Here is a 21,754-nt window from a genome sequence, read left to right as displayed (position 1 = left end):
CCAGTGCTCCTTTTTTCAACAAGCAGGTCTTAGGAGGTGTGACTTACATTTTACTTAAAGAAACTGAGTACCTGGACGGTCAACTGCTGGCCCCAGCCAGATGGTAAAACAGGGACTTCACAAAATAGTTGTTTGCAGTTGAGATTTTAAACCTTTGCCTATGTCAGAAAGTCCCACCCCGACTCTTTTGTTAGGAGCACAGGGGGCTCGCTGGCAGTTCTTGTGACACACACCACCAACTGGGTTGACAAATAGGAGGTTAGATGTTACTCTCCTGCTGGGTCAGCTGCAGCAGCTCTCATTTCCTGATCACAGCAGGATCAGAGATACGGGCTAAGGCCTGTGAGCCCCCTGCAAGGAGCCATGAGAATGTCTAGAGATGTCTGGTCCTGCACAGCCTCAAGGAGTGACACACAGATGGTTCACAGGGCCAGGAGATGCCTGTTGGGACTCACAGAGAAGTGCTTCTTTTCCTCTGAAGCTAGTATCAGGGTGGGCTGGTGTGTCCTTAACAGCAGGCTTCTTTTTCTTGCTCTTCTTCCTTTTTAATAAAAGAAGCAACTCAAGAAGGCAAAGGTGTTGGGCTAGATTAACAGATTTTGGTTTTCACTATATTCACTTTTTTTTTTTTAACATCTTTATTGGGGTATAATTGCTTTACAATGGCATGTTAGTTTCTGCTTTATAACAAGTGAATCAGTCATACATAAACATATGTTCCCATATGGCACTATATTCACTTTTATGTGTATGTCCGCATAGGTCAAAGTAGCACTGGTTTTCTGCTTATTGTTATGACATAGTTGTGTTTTAAAATAAAGTGTTAAAGTAAGTAATTTTATTTTTTTTTATTTATTTATTTCTGAAAGCTAGTCAGGTCTGATTAGGATTTTCAGTTCTAATAAAATTGTGGGTTATTACACTAGATATAGTATTTATTATACAAACTATATTTCTTTAACCATTGTATGACAGAAGTGTGTGTTTTAAAGTGAGTAATTTTAAAGAAGACTATTAAGTCCATAATAGTACAAGTGACATGTATATCTGACAAATTGTAAGGGCGATTGGAGCTTTAAGGTAGTAGAAGGAGATGACAAAAATCTGAGAGTGGTAGGGAATGACTGGAGTCAGCAGCCCTGAACTAAACACCGATCTCAGCCACTAATGGCTAGTGTGCCCTTAACCACTTCACTCCTCTGAGCCTCGGTCTTCTCACCTGTTAAATGGAGATTATTCATTTCTCTTATTTGCAGAAGGTTCGTGAAACATAATATCTACAAACTTTCTGGCTAGAATAGAGGTTCTATTATTGATAACTTTATTATTAGTAGTAGCAGCAGTCGTATAGAGTGACCCGCCACCCCAGGATCCCCAAAACGGAAGCGGTGGTTTTCAAGTCCCAGCTGGCGTGAGGAGTGTACATTTCCAGGGCCATGAATTAATTCTAGGGTGACCGACAATGCTGAAATTAGCTTGATACTCATTTCTGACCCTAAGAGAGAAGGGAAGTCTCTGCATTTGCCACAGTTTCCCAAACACCTGTCCCAGCTGCTTAAGATTCTTCAGGTTCTTTCTTAGTATTAAAACAGTCCTTTCAGAGAACGCCTTTTCTTGTGCTGCGTCTTGGAGCCGGCAGTGATGATGAGTTTCTTTTTTTTTTTTTTTAAACATTTACTTGGCTGTTGCTACCATTTATTTTAAACTCTTGAACATCCCCCTGATGCACATACTTTTTTCTTTTTTTTTAAGAAGAAAAGGAAACGCTTGGCTTGTTTTGAAAGCAGATTGTATTTTGTTCTACCTGTGGCACCTACGCGACGGCCAAATGTAGCAGTAACTGCGCAAAGGTGTCCCTTAGTTGGGGGAGGGGGTAGGAACTGCAGGACGCTGGCCAGGAGGGGCGTGGCCGCTGGGGGGCTTCCGGCTCCGGCAGCCCAGTCCCGGCACCCTGTCTGCTAGTTCTACCCGCGCAGTCCACCGATAAGGGGAGCTGGGAGACAGAGCGGTGCCACCCCTGTCTCCAGGAGTTCCCCTTTCGCTCATAAGCTATTCGTGTCCCTACCGCGCAGCTAAGCGCTTATACACCACTTTGGTTGTAATACCTTGAACCAGGTCAAGAGAGGGTGATCGGGACCCATTTTGTAGTTGAGAAATCTGAGGTTCGAAGTGGTGGTTAAGAAGCGTGCTCAAGGATACTCGTCGAGTCTCTTGGGCACGAAACCCTTTCTGGGGATCCCTCCTTGGGTGGACCCCTCTCCCCTCGCCATCTGTGACCTCCCAGTGGATCCGCCTGGTTTCTGCAGAGCGGGTTGGGGGACAGGGGGTTGATCGCTGTGCCAACAGGTTTGAGTCACCCGCCAAGGCCCTCGGTGGCGCCTAACTCTCCCTCAGCGTCCCGGACTCTGCCCTGGGATCCCTTTTGGCGGGAAGCTGTTTCTGACTGCTCGGCCCAGGGCCCAGCGCTCCCGCCGCGCCCTCGACGTGGCGTCGGGTATGGTCACTGTCCCCTCGTCGTGCGCGCAGGAGCCGTAGCTTCACCCACTCGCTGCATTTATCCCCGCGGTTCCAGACGAGGAGCTGGATCCCCAACCCGGGCCTCGCTGCGGCAGCGGAGACCCCCGGCCCGCCCCTGCGCCCCCGGGCTGAGGCTGCAACCACTCCCAGATTAAGCCCCTGAGGCTGGGAGAGAGCGAGCGAAGAGCCGAGGGGATCTTTGCTCTCCCCTCCGCCAGCCTCGCCTGCGGCACGGCTGCGCTCGGCCAATCCGGAGCCGGGGCGGGACCGGAGGCGTGGTCTCGGCGGGCCTGGCTTGGTCTCCAGGGCCCCCGGCCGGACCTCAGGCGGAGCTAGAGGGGCGGTCACTCAGGCGGGGCGGGGCGGGGCGGGGCCAGGCGCCCTCTCTGGCCAGCGCGCAGATGAGCTTCAGTCTGTTCTGCGCTCCCGCGCTGCCAGCATGACTGACACTCTGCTTCCCGCGGCCCCCCAGCCGCTGGAGAAGGAGGACGACGGCTACTTTCGGAAGGTGGGCGGCTTCGGGTGGGCTAGGATTCTGCGAGCTCCAGACTTCTTTCCCCCCAGGCTGTGGAGGGGGCTGCGGGGCGCGCGGCCGGGGTCGACCAGGCCTGGAGGGGGAGGGGGCGCGCTGGCCTGGGGCGCGCCCGGCGGAGGGTCGGAGTGGAGGGGTGCGGCGGCGGTGCACCCGGCGGCCGAGAGCAGGTGACTTACGGGGCTAGGGAGTGGTGTCTGGGCCTCCTCGCGCAGGTGCCAGCGGAGGACAGGACCAGGAGAGGTGCTCGGGGTCGCCCCCGTCGGCCGTCCCGCGGCCCTGGGGAAGGGACCGGTTCCCAGTGCGCTGGCGCCCTCGGCGTTGCGGCGCGTGGGGACCCGAGCCCAGCTTCCACCCAAGCGCTTGGCCGGGGCGCGTGGAAATAGGAGCCCCTCAGAAGGGATGGCGTTCCGCTTTTGCCTCCAGAATGCTTCCAGTGTTTGCCTCTTCGACTTTTTCGAGGATGGGAGGGGACCTCGGGCGTCGCCCCCATCTCTGCCCCTAGTTGCCCAGGAGGGCGTACGCGCTGCAGACGTGAGGGCAGCGGTTTCGCCCCCTCACCACTTTTCGCTGAAGCGGATTTATCCGATTGTTGGGTAGACCTGCGGGAGGTGCGGGCTCTGCGGGAGCTTGGTACATACCGTGGCCTCCCGCCCTGAAGGTTCGCAGCTCAGCCCGTCAAAAGTGGCTCCAATCCACGGAGCGGGGTCGCTGGGATGTCCGTAGGTTGCAAGGCCTGGGCTACAAAGATGCTTTTGAGCCCGGAGGCACGGGGACACCTTCCATCCTTCTTCCTTGTCCCTATGAGTCTAAAAATAGCCTTTGACTCTTGGCCATGTTTGACTAGGTGGGTTGAGAAATTGTTTTTTTTATAACTTCTATAACCGAAGGCAGAGGACGAAATTATAAACAGGGCAGTGAAACTGTTTCCCACAGAACAGTCAATTCTCAATTGTTCCACACCTAATGATCCAGTCAGTGAATGCTCTTGGCGTCTTCCTCCTCCCATGACGCTGCCTTTGGGCTTTTGCTTTCTGGTGAGGAGCAGTGGCCCTAGAGGATGGGCAGGAGGAGAATCTGGAAACAGGTGAGGACAGAGTTGGAAAAATTCTTTTTGGTTAAAAAGAAAAAGGAGTAGTTTTAAGGTGTATTTAAGTTAAAAGATGTCATCATGGAATTATAGGATTATAACTTCTAATTATGTGTGGCACTGGGGACAGAGCATCACAGGCCATGGAATTGCAGAAGGAGGCCAGGCCTGGGAATCCCTAGATCTCAGCCTAGGGCCTCAAATCCTGACTGCCTCCCCCACAAAATTGCAGTGTAGACTCCAGCAAGTTGCTGCATCTTTCTGGGACTTCATTTCCTCCCCAAATTGTCCTCTGAACAGGTGGAGGTCTGGATCCATAGCAGCATCTGGGGGAAACAACAGAGGAAGGGGCAGAAGAGGTGGTGAACACGTGCCAGGGTTATGTTCCCTTGTCTTCCAGAACAGGTTTTCCAGGGGAGGATGTGCATAGGACTGAGTGGAAGGCAAGGGAGCTGTGAAAGGATGCAAAGCTGAGTGTTTTTCAGTTGCGGTTTCTCTGGTGGTAGATAAAGAGAATCACGGGTGCAAAATAAGATGAATCACTGGTTTGCAATTAGAAACATCTCTTTGGAAAACAAGACCTTGTAATGATCATTGTGCTACGTCATAGTAGTCCAAAGAGTGTTCCTAGTACAAGGTTAATAAAAGGTGTCAACATGGAACTTTCCCTGCTGTGTGATCTGAGCCAGTTTGTCCTAAAACCAGTGCTCCTTGAATGAGAGGTAGATGTTATACAGGTGAAGGAGGGGAGGATGAACACTTCAGGTAGAGGGAACAGCATGGGTGAAGGCACAGGACTGTGAGCGTTTGTGAGTGAACCCTTGGGGGTGTGGAGGTGTAAGTGGGAACTAGGCTGTTCGGGAGTCATGCATCCTGGATGCATGGGAAGGGAACCTGGAGATCTATCAAAGTGCTTCATGCAGGACCAGACGTGTGAGATTTGTGTCCCAGAAAGACCACTTGGAAAGCTGAGTGATCAGTAGGTGAACGATGGGGGAGAGGCAATGGTGGAGCCAGGCAGGGAGGAGTGTGGAAGGTTAGTCCTCATATTGTCTCTGTCCTACTCCGATACGATCTACTGATGACTTTTCAGTCAGTTATGTAAAGTACTAGGCAAACACAGCCTCACCACCCATCCTTTCCAACAGCTTGCACCCCTAACTCAAACCAGGGGTCCAGACTGGAGGCAGGGATCCCAGTGGGGAGGGTGCAGTGATGAGGGCCTGAGCAAAGGCAGTCAACAGGGATGGGAAGAACTAATGGACCAAATATGGTGGGGAAGTGCTGCTGATGGGAGTCCAGAACGTCTGCCCTTTGGTGTCTGGGGGGACGGTCAGGCGCCTCACTGAGGCGGGGCAACCAGGAGGCTGAGGTAGAGGTGGTGGGCTCGAGGCCCCTAAGCGACATCTGCATGGTGGTCCCAGTGGGGAGTCCACTCCACGAACCCGGCAGCCACGAGAGCACCCTGGCTGGAGATGCAGCTTTGGGGGACACCAGTGTGGGAGGCAGTGGCATATTGTGAAAAAGGACCCAAGGCAGAAGAGAATAATGCCTCCATTTAAGGGACAGGCAGAGAGATGGTAAACAAGCCCAGAGGGTGACAGTATCAAGGCAGCTGAGAGAAGAGATCTTTTTAGTGGAGAGATGAGGTTGACAAGTCAGAAGAGCCCTGGAAAATACTGGGTTTAGTCCTTTAGGGGGCTGTTGGTAAATGAGTAGGTGGAGAATTGGGGGCAAAAGTCAGTGTGGTGGGGACTTTCCTGGCGATCCAGTGGTTAAGACTTCACCTTCCAATGCAGGGGGTGCGGGTTCGATCCCTGGTCGGGGAGCTAAGATCCCACATGCCTCGCAGCCTAAAACCCAAAAAACATAAAACAGAAGCAATATTGTAACAAATTCAATAAAATATTAAGTCTTTAAAAATGGTCCACATCAAAGAAAAATCTTTCAAGTCAGTGTGGTGGAGTACAGGTGGAAGAAGGGCAGAGAAAATAGTTGCTTGGGGGGGATGGGGGTAGAGGAGAGCGAAGAAGACAGGTTTGTTTAGAATGAGGAGGTTCCTATTGCCTGCTGGTCTTGGACCCTGAACGAGTGAGACGGTCTTTGGCAGAGAGGGCCCCCTGGCAAATCAGGGTCTTCTTGAGGTTGTGCAGGACATGGCTGTACAGAGCCCGAGGACAAGGACTCAGTTTGGCCGCAGGTCAGACATGGACACCAGTACAGACCCTGGCCTCCTGGGTGAGCAGCTTGGGGCAGGGGGCTCTCTGAATTTAAAACAAACAAAAGGGCTTCCCTGGTGGCGCAATGGTTGAGAGTCCGCCTGCTGATGCAGCGGACACGGGTTCGTGCCCCGGTCCTGGAAGATCCCACATGCCGCGGAGCAGCTGGGCCCGTGAGCCGTGGATGCTGAGCCTGCGCGTCCGGAGCCTGTGCTCCGCAGCGGGATAGGCCACAACAGTGAGAGGCCCGTGTAGAACAAAAAAAAAAAACAAAAAATGCAAATACAGAATACTTTCTGGTCTATCACAATATGTTTCTCTCTTCTCTGGCTTCTCACTTTTTGTTTTCTTTCTTGACACTAATATGTTTAAATAGAGGTACAGTTCTATAAGAATAATTAAATACTAAATTGTTTTCTTAAAAGAATGACCAGTGGAAATGGAGTTTCTTTTTCCCGAACAGATTTTTATGCTTATCCTAATGAAAGTCTTGGAAGAATGTGTGTTTGGGCCTATAGTTAATGCGGAGTAATACACATTTACAAGACACTACATCCTGAGAGCTGGTCCCATCTCCAGGGCTCTCTGGGGGCTATAGTCCTGAAACCCACAGGAAAACCTATTCTTGGTCAAGAGAAAGCTAGCTAGAAAAAAACTAGAGAAAGGCGGTTGAAAGGGCCTAAATGAAAGACCTTAGCAGTAAGGGGAAGAAGACCTTCAGTACAAAGTGCAGCATTGTGGGACCTTATCTCTGCCTCGCCGTCCTCTGGGAGCACTAATGGCCCGAAATGAATTTAGCTCCATTGTTTTTACCCAAGAGCTGGAGGAGAAGTTGTTTCTTGTTCACAGAAGCCTCCAGGCTGGACAGGGTCCCAAGGTTCACTGTGTCCTGGTTCCTGGTCCCTGTTTACTCTGGATTTCCTCAAGGCTCCAGCAGAGAAGGAAGGAAGAGAATTTTTTTTTTAACCCAGAGGCTCCTCTTAGGTCCTCCTCTGCACCATTCATCTTAGTGGGGTGTAATTTCACATTAGACACACGTGTGCATCTTATATAAGCACATGTGGAGGGACATGCTGGGCTGAGTCTGAGGAGCACAGGGTGGATCATGGGGGCTCATCCAGTCCATCTTTTTTTTTTTTGAGAATCTATTTTTGGCTACGTTGGATCTTCGTTGCGGCACACGGGCTTCTCGTTGTGGTGGCTTCTCTTTTTTTAATTTTATTTTTACTTTTTATTTATTTATTTTTTTTAATGGTATGCGTGCCTCCTACTGTTGCGGCCTCTCCCGTTGCGGAGCACAGGCTCCGGACGCGTAGGCCCACGTGGCCACGGCTCACGGGCCCAGCCGCTCTGTGGCATGCGGGATCCTCCCGGATCAGGACACGAACCCGCGTCCCCTGCATCGGCAGGCAGACTCCCAACCACTGCGCCACCAGGGAAGCTCGTGGTGGCTTCTCTTGTTGCGGAGCACGGGCTCTAGGCGCATGGGCTTCAGTAGTTGTGGCTCTCAGGCTCAGCAGTTGTGGCTCGTGGGCTCTAGAGCCCAGGCGCAGTAGTTGTGGCGCACAGGCTTAGTTGTTCTGCAGCATGTGGGATCTTCCCGGAGCAGGGCTCGAACCCGTGTCCCCTGCATTGGCAGGCGGATTCTTAAGCACTGCGCCACCAGGGAAGTCCCTGCCCCCATTTTTATTGGGTAGTGATGATGTTTCTCCAGGTGGGGGTGGGCGAGGGAGGAGGAAGGGTGTAAAAGTTTGTGCTGCTGCCTCTTCCCCACCCGCTACCCCACCATGGTCAGAGCCAGACCCTACAGGCCAGGCTGGATCCAGGCTGATCATGGCCTTGGTGAGGGTCTGTCCAGCTGCACTGGTGCACACCAGCAGCCCAGAGGGCGTGGTGGACAAACTCCTCCTCACATTGCGGGATCCTGGCCAGGAGGGGGTCCCCTGGCAGGAACAGAATTTTCAGGTGACTCAGAGGAGAGTCAGCATGATGAGCTGTAACACTGTAAATGTCCCTTGCTTCCTGGGGCTATTTGGACGGATTCCAAGACGCCACCTGATGATACAGGGCATTGCCTTTAGCCTGATCACCACTTCCTCCTTTGGCTCAGGTACTAGAGTCTCGTGACACAAAGGCTGTATTGGAGGTGGCCACAGAGGAAAGCGGAACCGCAGGTGCAGCTCAGCCAGACTGAGTGTCCGGCAGAGCTGACAGCAAGGGGTGCCAGCTGGGGGCAAGGTCTCCTGCCCGTAGCGCCAGAAACAGGGAGAGATGCAGGTCCTTCTGGCCTTGCTAGTCAGACCCACGGAGTTCACTAGGGCCATATGCCGTAGAAAATCCTGTTTCGATTGGATTCTAAGAGGAGAAAAAGGCAGGTGATCCAAAACTACAACTTCAGAAGTAGTTTCTTTTTCTCCAATATTATTGTATTATAAAAGTAACATAAATTGTTGTAAAAAAGGGTAATAAGAGAAGTGTACAAAATCACACGCACATACCATCTCCCCCCCACCAAGGACTGCACACTAGTGGTGAGTACATCCTACCAGTTGAAATAAACAGGTCATCAGTTGGGTCTGAAAATACATTTGTCTCTTAGAAATTTTGGTGATTGTAAATCTTTGTAGAGTGGCACACACTTTGTACACACACGGTAGGTGTCTGTAAAGATTTGTAGAAGTGACTGAAGGGAGTCTGTTCATATTGTGGCCCCCTACCCCCATGTGAATGGATGGGGACGCCAGAGGGAGGCACCTGGCAGAGATCCTGGAAGGGGAGGAGACCTCTTTACAAGTGCCAAATTCATGTTTTAATTTTTATGGACACGGAAAAGGTAGATTCTGTTCATCCAAACTGCCCTGAGTCTCCAGCATGGTGAAAAGTTAAATTAGATGTATTTTTGTGTATTGCACGGTATTGCATGCTATTTCTATGCTTTCTGGTTGACAGCTTCTGGCTAACTCATAAACAAACAATTCTGTTTTCCAGAGCTTGGTGGTTGAGTGAGGGGTTGCATGACTAGGAAGGAAGGCAGAGAAAATATCTTCGTGCTGGAGAGGCAGCAAAAAGCACCCCACTCTTCCATGCCCTGCGTGAGGGTCACGAGCCAGGGAACCCTGCATGGTCACCTTCACTCAGTCTTACTCCTGACCTAGAGACTTCAAGTTCACACTGTGCCCTCAATTTGCTGGAGACACATCTACATGTGTGGGCTTTAACTTTGGCTGCGTGGAAGAAAGGCCCTCACTGGTTCTTGGGGTGGAGGAGAGCCAAGCGCCAGGCACTGCCTAGAGCAGGGCCCCCCCACCCCCTGCTGGGGAGGAAAGACTGCTCCCTACCCTGTGTCTGCCTTCCCAGTGGCCTGGCCTATCTGCCTTTTCACTGTCAGTCTCTGCATGTTGTAGGTCAAGTAGCCTTTCCTTTCTTCCAAATCCACTGACTCCGGTTTTTGCCTAGGTGCTGCTCTTAAATACTTGTTTCCCAGCTGAACAACTTAACTATACCCTAAAGGCATGTGCGTGTATATTAACAAATAGAGTTTTCACTCTGGGTGAACTTATTCTACTTAAGACTTTCTTAGTTGTGGTTACCAGAAGATCGAATCCCCAATGGTTTAGGCAGATAAACACACCATGGTACATTCCTACAATGGAATTCTACTCAGCAATTAAAAGGAGCAAACCACTGATAAGTACAACATGGATGAATCTCAAAGCATACTATTGAGCAAAATAAGCCAGACACAAAAGCATACATGCCCTATGATTCCATTTATATGACATTCTAGAACAGGCAAAAGTCTACGGTGATAGAAATCAGAGTCTTGGTTGCCTTGGTGGGTAATGAGAATGGTCTATATTCTGATTGGAATAGTGGTTACATAGGTATACACGTTTATCCAAACTCATTGAACTATGTACTTAAAAAGCTATGTATTTCATTATGTGTAAATTATACCTCAATTTTTAAAAAATGGCTTAGGCAAGAAAGGGAATGCATTTGGCTCCTGTAACTGAGAAGCCCAGAGGAATGACTTCAGGCCTACCTTGATCTAGGGCTCCAATGCTGCCACCAAAACTCAGTTTCTCAGCTCTGCTCCCCCTAGGTTGGCTTCATCTGGGGGGAGACACTCCCCCCACAGTGGTAACGTGGCTGCAGCTGCCCAGTCTCACATCCTCCTAGGTTCAAGGCTGATGGGGAAAAATGAAGGCCCCTCCTGATGGGCTCTGTTGTCCTATGTCAGGTGCTCACCCTGAATCAAACTCAGGGCTGGGGCCTTTGGTTTTACAACTAGCCAAGCATGAATCAGATGTCCTTCCCCTTGGAAGGGAGGTGTGGGAGCATGGATTTATAACCCCTGACCGCTATGGGCTGCGAGGTGGGAGAGTGGGACCGTGGGTCACTGTGGCCAAAAGATATGCACTGAGCTGGGCAGCCCTCAGCCAGGAAGCACGTAAGGGGTGTCCGGGGGTTGGTGGGCGAGCTGTCCCCGATTCCCACACATTCCTGCTGCTCAGGCTCATCTCAGAGTGGCAGGAAGGACGTGGGCTTAAGTCCTCCTCCCACCCTTACTGCCTCTAGCATCTTGAGTAGCTCACTTACCCTCCAAGCCTCAGAACTGTGGGGTCCGAGATGCCATACCAGAGTCCACGTGGGCTGACTGACAACGTGGGAGACGCCACTAAGCTAGTGAGGAAGCTGAGCTTTACTCAGTACTTGCTTTTCTTGGGTGTTGGCAGTCGGACCATCCTTCCACGTATTGAGACTGACGCCAATGCCCAAACCTTAGGCTGGTCAGGTAACTGACAGACTCTGTGTAGTGGACAGACTCTCAACTTCACTGTAAGACTTGTGGACAGTGACCCTAGAGGCAAGGACAGTTCATTTGTTCCCCCCAATCCCTCCCCACTTCCCAGGCCAGGCAGGCGTGACAGGTGCTGCCTCAGTCCTGGGCACAAACCCTCAGTTCAGTTTGGAGCAGCTCTACATCCTGTTGTGAACCAATTAAGAACTAAGGTATGGCTCCTATATCATCTCACACCAGTCAGAATGGCCATCATCAAAAAATCTAGAAACAATAAATGCTGGAGAGGGTGTGGAGAAAAGGGAACCCTCTTACACTGTTGGTGGGAATGTAAATTGATACAGCCACTGTGGAGAACAGTATGGAGGTTCCTTAAAAAGCTACAAATAGAACTACCATATGACCCAGCAATCCCACTACTGGGCATATACCCTGAGAAAACCATAATCCAAAAAGAGTCATGTACCAAAATGTTCATTGCAGCTCTATTTACAATAGCCCAGAGATGGAAACAACCTAAGTGTCCATCATCGGATGAATGGATAAAGAAGATGTGGCACATATATACAATGGAATATTACTCAGCCATAAAAAGAGACGAAATTGAGCTATTTGTAATGAGGTGGATAGACCTAGAGTCTGTCATACAGAGTGAAGTAAGTCAGAAAGAGAGAGACAAATACCGTATGCTAACACATATATATGGAATTTAAGGGAAAAAAATGTCATGAAGAACCTAGGGGTAAGACAGGAATAAAGACACAGACCTACTAGAGAATGGACTTGAGGATATGGGGAGGGGGAAGGGTAAACGGTGACAAAGCGATAAAGAGGCATGGACATATATACACTACCAAACGTAAGGTAGATAGCTAGTGGGAAGCAGCCGCATAGCACAGGGAGATCAGCTCGGGGCTTTGTGACCGCCTGGAGGGGTGGGATAGGGAGGGTGGGAGGGAGGGAGACGCAAGCGGGAAGAGATATGGGAATATATGTATATATATAACTGATTCATTTTGTTGTGAAGCTGAAACTAACATACCATTGTAAAGCAATTATACTCCAATAAAGATGTTAAAAAAAAAAAAGAACTAAGGTATGGCTGAGGACTGTGGGTCCCCACTAGCAGAGAACCCCTGGCAGGGGCCGGTGGACAGCTAGCAGCCTCTGGTGATGCCAGGGGGTCTTTTGGACAGTCTTGCCCAGATTCATCTCTCAGGGCTCTGGGAAGTTTCCAAACAGGCCTGCGGGCGTTTCTGGTGTTTCCAACAGGTCTGGCATTCCTACCTGTCAGTAAGAAGTAATGTAGTTTGCGGTCCAATTACTCAGTCAAATCTAATCCTAAGCATTCCTATGTCTTATCTGGAAACTTGACCCTACATCTGTGGGCTGGTTAGGGTGTAGTGATTCCAGGCCAGCCAGAAGTTGGGTGAAGTATGGGAGCAGGAAAAAGTTCTTATCCGTGAGAGGGAATGGCTGCGTAATCTTAGCTCTGGGAATGTATGTAAAGGAATTAGTTATTAAGGCTTCTCTGTAAAATAGAACACAGCCTTGGTGAGCCATGTAATTTTAAGTCAGATTGAGCCATCCCTTCGTAGTAATTTTAGGACGTGGAAAGGAAAGAGAGTGACAATTACTTTAGCCCTTTACTATTAAGTTATCTTAATATTAAAGACATTTTAATCTTAGATCTGAAAAGAGAGAATTAGTTTTCTGATTTTTATTTTAAATCAGGGATCATTTAATGGTTTGAAAGATGTTAATTTTAAGACTATTCCAGCTCAGATTCTGAATATCTGTGTAATTTGAATTTGGGCGGCTGCATGGGGGACAGGTGGGTGGCCACCTGCTGGGATGGGGAGTGAAAAATCTTTGTGGAAGGAGAGATGTAACGTATTTCTGACCCTCTAGTCTAAAGGCCACTGATATGGGAATGCCTGAGAAGGTTGGGGCTGCAGAGAACCCATTTCTTCTTCCTTGGGGTCAAGGCCATGGATGTGGCTTGGGCAGAGGTGTGGGAGGCTAGGTATGTGTGGAGCTGTGATGGCAGTGACCAAGGCAGTGACGTAGAGAGAAAGGGCAGTCCCCTCACCAAATACTGTCCACCAGCCACTCCCAGGGTGTGATTACAAGACCGTCAGGGCGGAACCGAAAGATAAGCTTCAGAAAGGAATGGAGCGTTCCCTCAGATCCCTGGGCTTCTACCTGCTGGGGTGGGAAAAACACTATTAGGCTAAAAGGAAATTTTTTGAATCACTTTGCTGTACACCTGAAACTAACACAATATTGTAAATCAATGCTACTTTAATTTTTAAAAAAAAAAAAAAAAGCTTTTCCACCTGCTCCCCCTTCCCCCACTGAGCGCCGCTCCGGCTGCACCACGCTCCCTCTGAGCTCCGGGCTCCTACTAATCTAGTGCCACCCATGTCTCCCTCCATCATGATCATCTACCGGGACCTCATCAGCCATGATGAAATGTTCTCTGACATCCACAAGATCCGGGAGGTCGCGGAAGGGCTGTGTCTGGAGGTGGAGGGGAATATGGTCAGTAGGACAGAGGGTAACATTGATGACTGCCTCCGCTGAAGGCCCCGAGGGCGAAGGTACCGACTGCACAGTAATCACTGGTGTGGTTATTGTCATGAACCATCACTTGCAGGAAACCAGCTTCACAAAAGAAGCCTACAAGAAATACATCAAAGATTACATGAAGGGCTTCCCTGGTGGCGCAGTGGTTGGGAGTCTGCCTGCTGATGCAGGGGACACAGGTTCGTGCCCCGGTCCGGGAAGATCCCACATGCCGCAGAGCGGCTGGGTCCGTGAGCCATGGCCGCTGGGCCTGCGCATCCGGAGCCTGTGCTCTGCAGTGGGAGAGGCCACAGCAGTGAGAAGCCCACGCACCGCCAAATAAAAAGATTACATGAAGTTAATCAAAGGGAAGCTTGAAGAACAGAGACCAGAAAGAGTAAAACCTTTTATGACAGGGACTGCAGAACAAATCAAGCACATCCTTGCTAATTTCAAAAACGATCAGTTCTTTATTGGTGAAAACATGAATCCAGATAGCATGGCTGCTCTGCGGGACTACCGTGAGGATGGTGTGACCCTATATATGATTTTCTTTTAAGGATGGTCTAGAAATGGAAAAATGTCAACAAATTTGGCTGTTTGGCTCTATCACCTGCTCGCCATAACTGGCCGGCTGCCGCTTTTCATCCACACAACACCAGGACTTAGACAAATGGGACTGATGTCATCTTGAGCTCTTCGTTTTGATGTTGATTTGTTTGGAGCGGAGGCATTGTTTTTGAGAAAAAAAAAAATGTCATGTAGGTTGTCTAAAAATAAAATGCGTTTAAACTCAATTTAGAGAATGCCTCTTAGTTTAATATGTAATATCTAAATCCATCCTGTGTCGCCTTCCTGGAGAAGCTAGAACCTGGTTGTAGACCACTACTAGAAAGCATAAGACCATCTTCAGATAACTTCCACAGTGAAAACCACTTCCGGGACTTGGAATATACACAAGAATCAACAGTGATTCAGTTGAAGTAAAGGGAAAGACCGTGCTCATAGCAGTGCCAACATTTGAAGTGGATTTCTTACACATTTCATCACCTACAAATGGAAGTAGTTAACTCTGGAAGAAATTACCACAAGAATAAAAAGAGACTAACACAGTTGGAAGAAAAAAAAAAAAAGAGGATGGGAATTCCCTGGCGGTCCAGTGGTTATAGGACTTGGCGCTTTTGCTGTGGTGGCCCAGGTTCAGTGTCTGGTGGGGAATAAGCTCCCGCAAGACGCACAGCTAAAAAAAAAAAAAAAAAGGAAACTCTTTTTCTGATTTTAAATTTTTCACAATGAAACACTGATTGTAATCTAAATACCCCAGGAAATAATGGATAGAGAACACAGACAATTCACTGAAAAAGCAATTCAAGTGATCAATAATATATGAAAAAAAATGTTTATCTTCACTAATAATCCTTGCAAATTGGGAGCATGGGATACCTGTTTTTTGCATATCAATTTGGCAAAGATTGAAAATAATACTTTAAACTCAACAGTAAAAAATAACCCAGTTTAAAAATGGGCAAGGAGGGGGCTTCCCTGGTGGCGCAGTGGTTGAGAGTCTGCCTGCCGATGCAGGGGACATGGGTTCGCGCCCCGGTCCGGGAAGATCCCACATGCCACGGAGCGGCTGGGCCCGTGAGCCATGGCCGCTGAGCCTGCGTGTCTGGAGCCTGTGATCCACAGTGGGAGAGGCCACGACAGTGAGAGGCCCGCGTACCGCAAAAAGAAGAAAAAAAGGGCAAGGAGGGAATTCCCTGGCGGTCCAGTGGTTAAGACTCTGCGCTTCCACTTTAGGGGCGAGGGTTCGATCCCTGATTGGGGAACTAAGATCTCGCATGCCCTGTGATGTGGCAAAAAAAAAAAAAAAAAAGTTGGGCAAGGAATCTGAATTGATCTTTCTCCAAAGATACATAAATGGCCAATAAGCACAAGAAAAGATGTTTAACATCATTAACCATAAGGGAAATGCAAATCAAAACCACAGTGAGATAGCACACATCCTAGGTTGGCTCTAATAAAGACAATAACAAGTATTGATGAGGATGGGGTAAATTGGAACCCTTGTCTAGTGTTGGTGGGAATGTAAAATATTTTAGCCGCTTTGGGAAATAGTTTGACCTCAAACGGTTAAACATAGGACTAACCACATGACCCAGTAGTTCCATTCCTAGATCTATAGCCAAGAGAAGGAAGGAAAACATACATCCACATAAAAACTTACACACAAATAAGCAGCCCTATTCATAAGAGCCAACAAGTGAAAACACGCTCAAATGTCCATCAACTGATGAATGGATAAATGAATGTTCATATTGATTGGAGTGTTAGGGACAAAAAGGAGTGAAGTACTGATATGTTCTACACCACGGAGGAACCTTGAAAACATGATGCTGAGTGAAAGGAGCCCATCACGAAAGACTGTATTCTATATCATTCCACTTAAGTGAAATGTCCAGAATAAGCAAGTCTATGCAGACAGAAATTATCAATAGACTCATGGTTGCCTAATGCTACCGGGGAGAAGGGACCGGAAATAGTACCTTTCTTTGCTGGAGGATAATTGGGCTGGTGCTTAGGGGGAGGAGGGGGCTTAAAGAGGTTAGACGCCCTGTAACTCAGTCCTAGAAATATACCTTAAAGGAAAAACTTGAGGTTTACAAAGATTCGTGTTTACAAATATGCACCAAATAATTATAGATAATAGCAGATACTTGGAAACAATCTAACTGTCTGACCATAAGGAAATGGTAAATCCTAAAAAAAGGCAACATTATGCAATTATTAAAATCATGGTTTTGAGGAGCACTTCATAACAAAGGAGCACTTCTATCACTTCATGATAGAGTATTAAGTGAGAGAACATGATAGCCTATGTGTGCCACTGTGCAGAAAAGGGTTAACATGGCAGACCTGAGGCTGCTTTCCTTAGGAAGACCTGCTTGCAAGGTTGGCCCCTGCCTGGTCTCTGGGAGCTTGGCCCTTGGAGTGTTCCTTTCATCCCCTAAGTGATGAAGTTGGCTCGCTGTGTCTAAACTAATGGCGAAAACCATGTGGTTTGCAATGAACACCTGCTTTCCTTTCGGCAGCCTGGAATTTTGGTATGTGCTAGGCAGAAGGTGCCTTTGTGATCAGCCCCTAATAAAAACCATGAATGTGATTTTCTAATGGGCCAACCTGGGCAGTGACACTGCATGCATGTTGCTGCATTTTTGTTGCTAGGGGAAGAGTGTGCTTTGTGTGACCCGTCATAGGACAGAGAAAGCATAAGGAAGCCTGCACGTGGATTCCTCCAGACTCTACCTCTGCTTCCCTATGATCCAGCTATGTATCTTTACTAAACTGCTGTCATAAATCTTAGCTGTTGAGTGCAACTGTATGCTGAGTCCTGTGAAACTCCAGACATGGGGCTGGTCTGGGGAACTCCCTACTCAGCCACTAATGTGGAAAGTAACAATATGCATATATTGTAAAATAGGTGGGCAGGAAAGAAACCAATCACAGTGGCTGTTTTGGAGTTGTGTTATTAGGACTGACTTTTTTTATATTTTTTGTATTTTATATATTTTCCATGTTGGAAAATATATTACTTTTACTTTCAGAAAAAATGAGTTTTTAAAACATTTTCTGTTGTATTAGACGTTTGTCATCATTTTTAGAGTGGCTGACCTCTGAACGGGCATCTCTTGTTTTCCCTCAGGGTTGCAATCCCCTCGCACAGACTGGCCGGAGCAAACTGCAGAATCAGAGGGCTGCCTTGAACCAGCAGATCCTGAAAGCCGTGCGGATGAGAACGGGAGCGGAGAACCTTCTGAAGTAGGTGTCTGCTGGCTCTACCACCTTGGCTGGGAGCCCGGACTCTCCTGAGGCCTGTCCATCTAGTTCCTAAACTCCCAGGCCTGCCCAGCTTCCTCTCTCAGCTCTTGGTTTTAGCTTTGAGTTTCCTCCTCCTTTCTGGCACCTGGAGTGGGCCCTGTCTCGCCTAGAGCTTGGTTGTGTCAAAGAGAAGTATTTTACACAGCCTGTCTGTGTGTTTGGGATAGAAGGGCGATGGGGGAAGTCCAATGATCTGATTCCTGTTTGTTTTCCCTGCTTTCTTTGGGACCTGTTTTCTCTACTGCGTAGCACTATGCCTGATCTAGAATCACTGCTTGCTAAATATTTGTTGAAAGGCAACACAACATTGTAAATCAACTATACTTAGGTTAAAAACATTAGATTTGAAAAAATAAAAAGGGAAAAAAAAGAAAGAAAGAAAGAAAAGGAAGGCAGAAAGGAGGGGATAGGAGCCTTTCAATTGCCAGTGTCCATCTTTAATGAGAGGGGCCCAGTACAGCTCTGGGCTCTTGGGGCACTCATTATTATTCTCTGATGGTAACATAGTTACTTATCAATCATAGAACTCACAGAGGCCTTACCTGTAGGCAGCTCTAAGCCCTCCCCACACCCTTCAATGCAATGCAAGATGATGTGGCAGCTTCCTCTTGTTTACAAAGAGTTCAGACTTCTTCAGAGCTCTAGGGGTGGCTCTTGCCAGCCCCACGCTGCCTTCTGCACTGGGTGTGGAGGCAGGCAGTATGTCTGCTGCCCGGCTAAGTGAGACAGATGCTTCCTGGAGCCTCAGAAAGACATGTGGAGTGTTTGCTGGGACCTGGAACCTGGAAACCTGGCAGGATATGGATAATGGGTGTTCCCAGTAGGTCTGCTTCACTGTTGAAGACCTTAGGGAGCCCTGAGGCTGATTGGAGGCTGTTGGGAAAAACAAATACACCAAACCAGGTGGATTGGTAAAAAAGCCACAAGACTCTGGTGGTCACATACATGTACGAACAGTGTGATCTGCTGTTCCATGCGGGCCGCTCACCCGAGCACTCAGTAAAGACAAGAGGAGGGTTTCTCACCATGAACTAGGAGTAAATTCATGTCTGAATCGGTCTGTATTTGTTCGTTAGGAAAGATCTCTGAGGTATGAAATGGGGGAAAAGAGAGACGCAGGACAGCATGCCCTGCGTATGTGTTTAAAAAATACGTGCATGTGCTTTTGTGTATGCATAGACTTTTTCCAAAAGGGGCGAAGAAAAAGCTGTTAGTAGAGTGGGCTCTTGGGAGTAAGACCAGGGTTGGGTGGGTAGACGTGACTTGTCACTTTATCCTTTCAGTGTTTGAATGTTCTTTTAACAAAGTGCGTGGATTACTTTCATGCATTTTTATTGTGAAATACTGCAAAGGCCTAGAAGAATAATATAAGCAACCCACTGTCCACGGGTCAGGAACAACAGTGCTGTGCCTGTGTTGGTTTTGTTGCTCATGGACTAGCAGAGGATGCAAGTCCTGGGGTGGCCAAGTGTCTGGGAACCTCTTCTCCAGCTACTTCTGTAACAGGGTGGAAGGGAGGCTGTTCCTGGAGCAGACTGGGGAAAATACGGTAACATTCCACCTTTTGAAACGGCTGACCGTGTCCCTGTCCCCAGAGAAGTCTGGACATGGGAGTTGTCAGGTCTGCTGCACAGCGGGCCTCAGCGGCCAGTACAGCTCGAGAGAGGCCCCCAATTTTGTTTGTTTGTGGTTTTTTTTCTTTGGCTGCAGTGGGTCTTTGTTGCTGCGCGTGGGCTTTCTCTAGTTGTGGCGAGCGGGGCTACTCTTTGTTGCGGTGCGTGGGCTTCTCATTGCGGTGGCTTCTCTCATTGTGGAGCACGGACTTTATGCGTGTGGGCTTTAGTAGTTGCAGCACGTGGGCTCAGTAGTTGCAGCGGGCGGTCTCTAGGGTGCGTGGGCTTCGGTAGTTGTGGTGCATGGGCTCAGTAGTTATGACTTGCGGGCGCTAGAGTGCAGGCCCAGTAGTTGTGGCACATGGGCTTAGTTGCTCTGTGGCATGTAGGATCCTCCTGGACCAGGGATCAAACCCATGTCCCCTGCACTGGCAGGATTCTTAAGCACTGTGCCACCAGGGAAGTCCAAACCCCCGATTTTGGGAAGTCCTGCCGTGTGCTGAGCTTGCTGTGCTGAGGACGCTGCAGGTGTGGTCCCCCTGGTGTGTTTTGTGGCCTTGGGTTTTGGTTGACACCTTGCCAGGCCAGCTGTGCGGCCGAGGGGGCAGGTGGGCAGCTCTGACCCTGTGCCTGTCCATTCACGCAACAAATGGATTTACTGAGCACCTACTAAGTGGCAGGCCATGTCTGAGATGTGAGGGGATAAGGCCGCAAGCAATTCAGACGAGGCCCTGCTTTCCTGATGCTTAATCTCTCGTAGGGGAAACCGAAATACACAAGCAAACAAATCCACTCACGTCAGGAGGTGATGTTTTCTAGGGCACCGATGAAAGGGAAATGTGATAGAGGCTGATGCAGTGTGATGTGGCCTTGGAGACGGAGGGTGGTCAGGGAGGCCCCCTCTGGCCAGGGCACTTGGCGTTGCTAAGGTGGGGCCTAGGGCGGTTTTGTCTGTCTTGCTCTGTTAATGACACCAGCAAACAGCCTCTCTGAGGCTCATTGTCTGGTCAGCAGTTGTTGAGCTGGCGGGGTGGGGGTGGAGTGAGGTTGTTAATGATTCTTGGAGTGACCTAAAAGCTCAAAGTGCCCCTCTCTTGGGAATGTTGTCAGAGGAAACCCTAAAGGTATTTATTAATCTGACTTAACCGGCACCAACGGTTTCCCGAAAACAAATAGGGCGTGTAGCCGAGCCCAGCTCTGGCCCGTGAGTGTTTCTGGGTGGCCGATTAGGTGATTGTCCCTGCCAGCAAAGGGTAGTTTCAGTCATAAACCGGGCCCTGCCGTCCTGTCGGTCTGTTTTCAGGTTCCTAAATGTCCTCCTGTTGCTCCCTGATAAAGGCAGAGCCATTGGAATGTTTGGGGGAGTGGGCGTTTGGGAAAATGTCCCCCCAAATGCAGGAACGTGAGGATCCCAGTCCTTACCTGCATCGGTCAGGGAGCTTTGAGTCTGGGCGGGTGCTCTGAGGGGCCTGGTTTTCTACCCCTTCGAGGCCTTCTTCTCCGATCCGTATCGGCCAAGAGTCCACGAGCTTCCTGGAGTCTGATTAGGAAGATATCAGATATTTTCAATGTGCTTTTTTAGGCTAAGCAAGGATAATATTCTCTCTCTTTTCCTAGCTCCCTTCCCTCCCTTGAGAAAAGCTGGGGTAGGAACGTGATGATGTTTCTGAAAAACAGATGGCCTCTGTGAAATTTAAAGCAAGTTGCCACATAGTTCAATTTTAACTAACTGGTTCTTTGAACAAGGGTGGGTCATTTAATATCTTTGGGCTTCAGGTTCCCTTCTCGGGGCCAGGTGCGCATGGAAAAGAGTGAAGGGGGCTGGGACTGGTGCTGTGATGCGTTAGGGAGTGGTGGGGACTGCAGTAAAGAGCAGAGCATATGCTCTCTGGAGGGGGGACAGCTACAGTGTGGCCCATAGAGGGGGCAGGGCCAGGGTTGCCAGATTGTCAGTTTTGCTTTGTTTTGTTTTTTTCAGGAGAAGAGAGAGAGATCTGACTTTTGTCCCCTTTTTTATCTTCTGATAGTTGAATTTTAAAATATCGGCAACTAATTCAAGGGGGAAGAAATAACACCCTGAGAATCAAGTGAGCAAGTCCCGTGGACCTCCAGTTTGCAACTTCTGGACCAGAGGGTCGTGAAGTTCTGGGACAGGGGTGCCCTGGGGTGATTTGGGCTGTATGAGAGTGACTTGAGGTTAATGACCGCTCACACTGTCAGTTCTGAGAGGGGCTGGTGTCTGGGCAGTGGGGTGTATGAGCCAAAACCTTGGGGGCCTGCACCAACTCTGAGGCCTGCCTTTCTACACTGAGAGATGGGCTGGAAGCAGGTGTCCTGCCAGACCGGCTGATCTGCTGCCTTAGCCAGGTGGCCACATGAGGACACTGGGCAATACTTGCTCTAGCTTTCCTGAATCCCTGGCAGAGCAGGATTTGGGGTCAGACAGATTAAGGCCAAACTGTTCCAGTAAGGTCTGTGAAGCTGGTACAAGCCTGTGTTGCCTGTCAACAAGCCTGTTCCTGGAGGGACAAT

General features: G+C 49.1%; 1 protein-coding gene and 1 pseudogene across 3 annotated transcripts in view; both read left to right on the top strand.

Annotated features, from left to right (window-relative positions):
* The first annotated feature begins 2,893 nt into the window (after positions 1–2,893).
* Positions 2,894–21,754, top strand: part of RHPN2 (rhophilin Rho GTPase binding protein 2) — a 56,023-nt gene continuing 37,162 nt past the window's right edge. For both annotated transcript variants that reach the window (XM_033413671.2, XM_004284137.3), the window contains exons 1-2: positions 2,894–3,025; positions 17,434–17,549. In XM_033413671.2, the coding sequence (XP_033269562.1) occupies positions 2,957–3,025; positions 17,434–17,549 (185 nt within the window). In that variant the 5' untranslated portion in view covers positions 2,894–2,956. The remainder of the gene's footprint in view (positions 3,026–17,433; positions 17,550–21,754) is intronic.
* On the top strand, positions 13,575–14,527 carry LOC105748801 (translationally-controlled tumor protein-like; annotated as a pseudogene). Its single transcript, XR_007474467.1, has 2 exons — positions 13,575–13,885; positions 14,099–14,527. The product of XR_007474467.1 is annotated as a translationally-controlled tumor protein-like (transcript).

The sequence above is a fragment of the Orcinus orca genome, chromosome 20, assembly GCF_937001465.1.
Source record: "Orcinus orca chromosome 20, mOrcOrc1.1, whole genome shotgun sequence".
NCBI lineage: Eukaryota > Metazoa > Chordata > Mammalia > Artiodactyla > Delphinidae > Orcinus > Orcinus orca.
The sequence above is the reverse complement of the archived record's forward strand: the minus strand, read 5'-3'. Positions and strand labels throughout refer to the sequence as shown.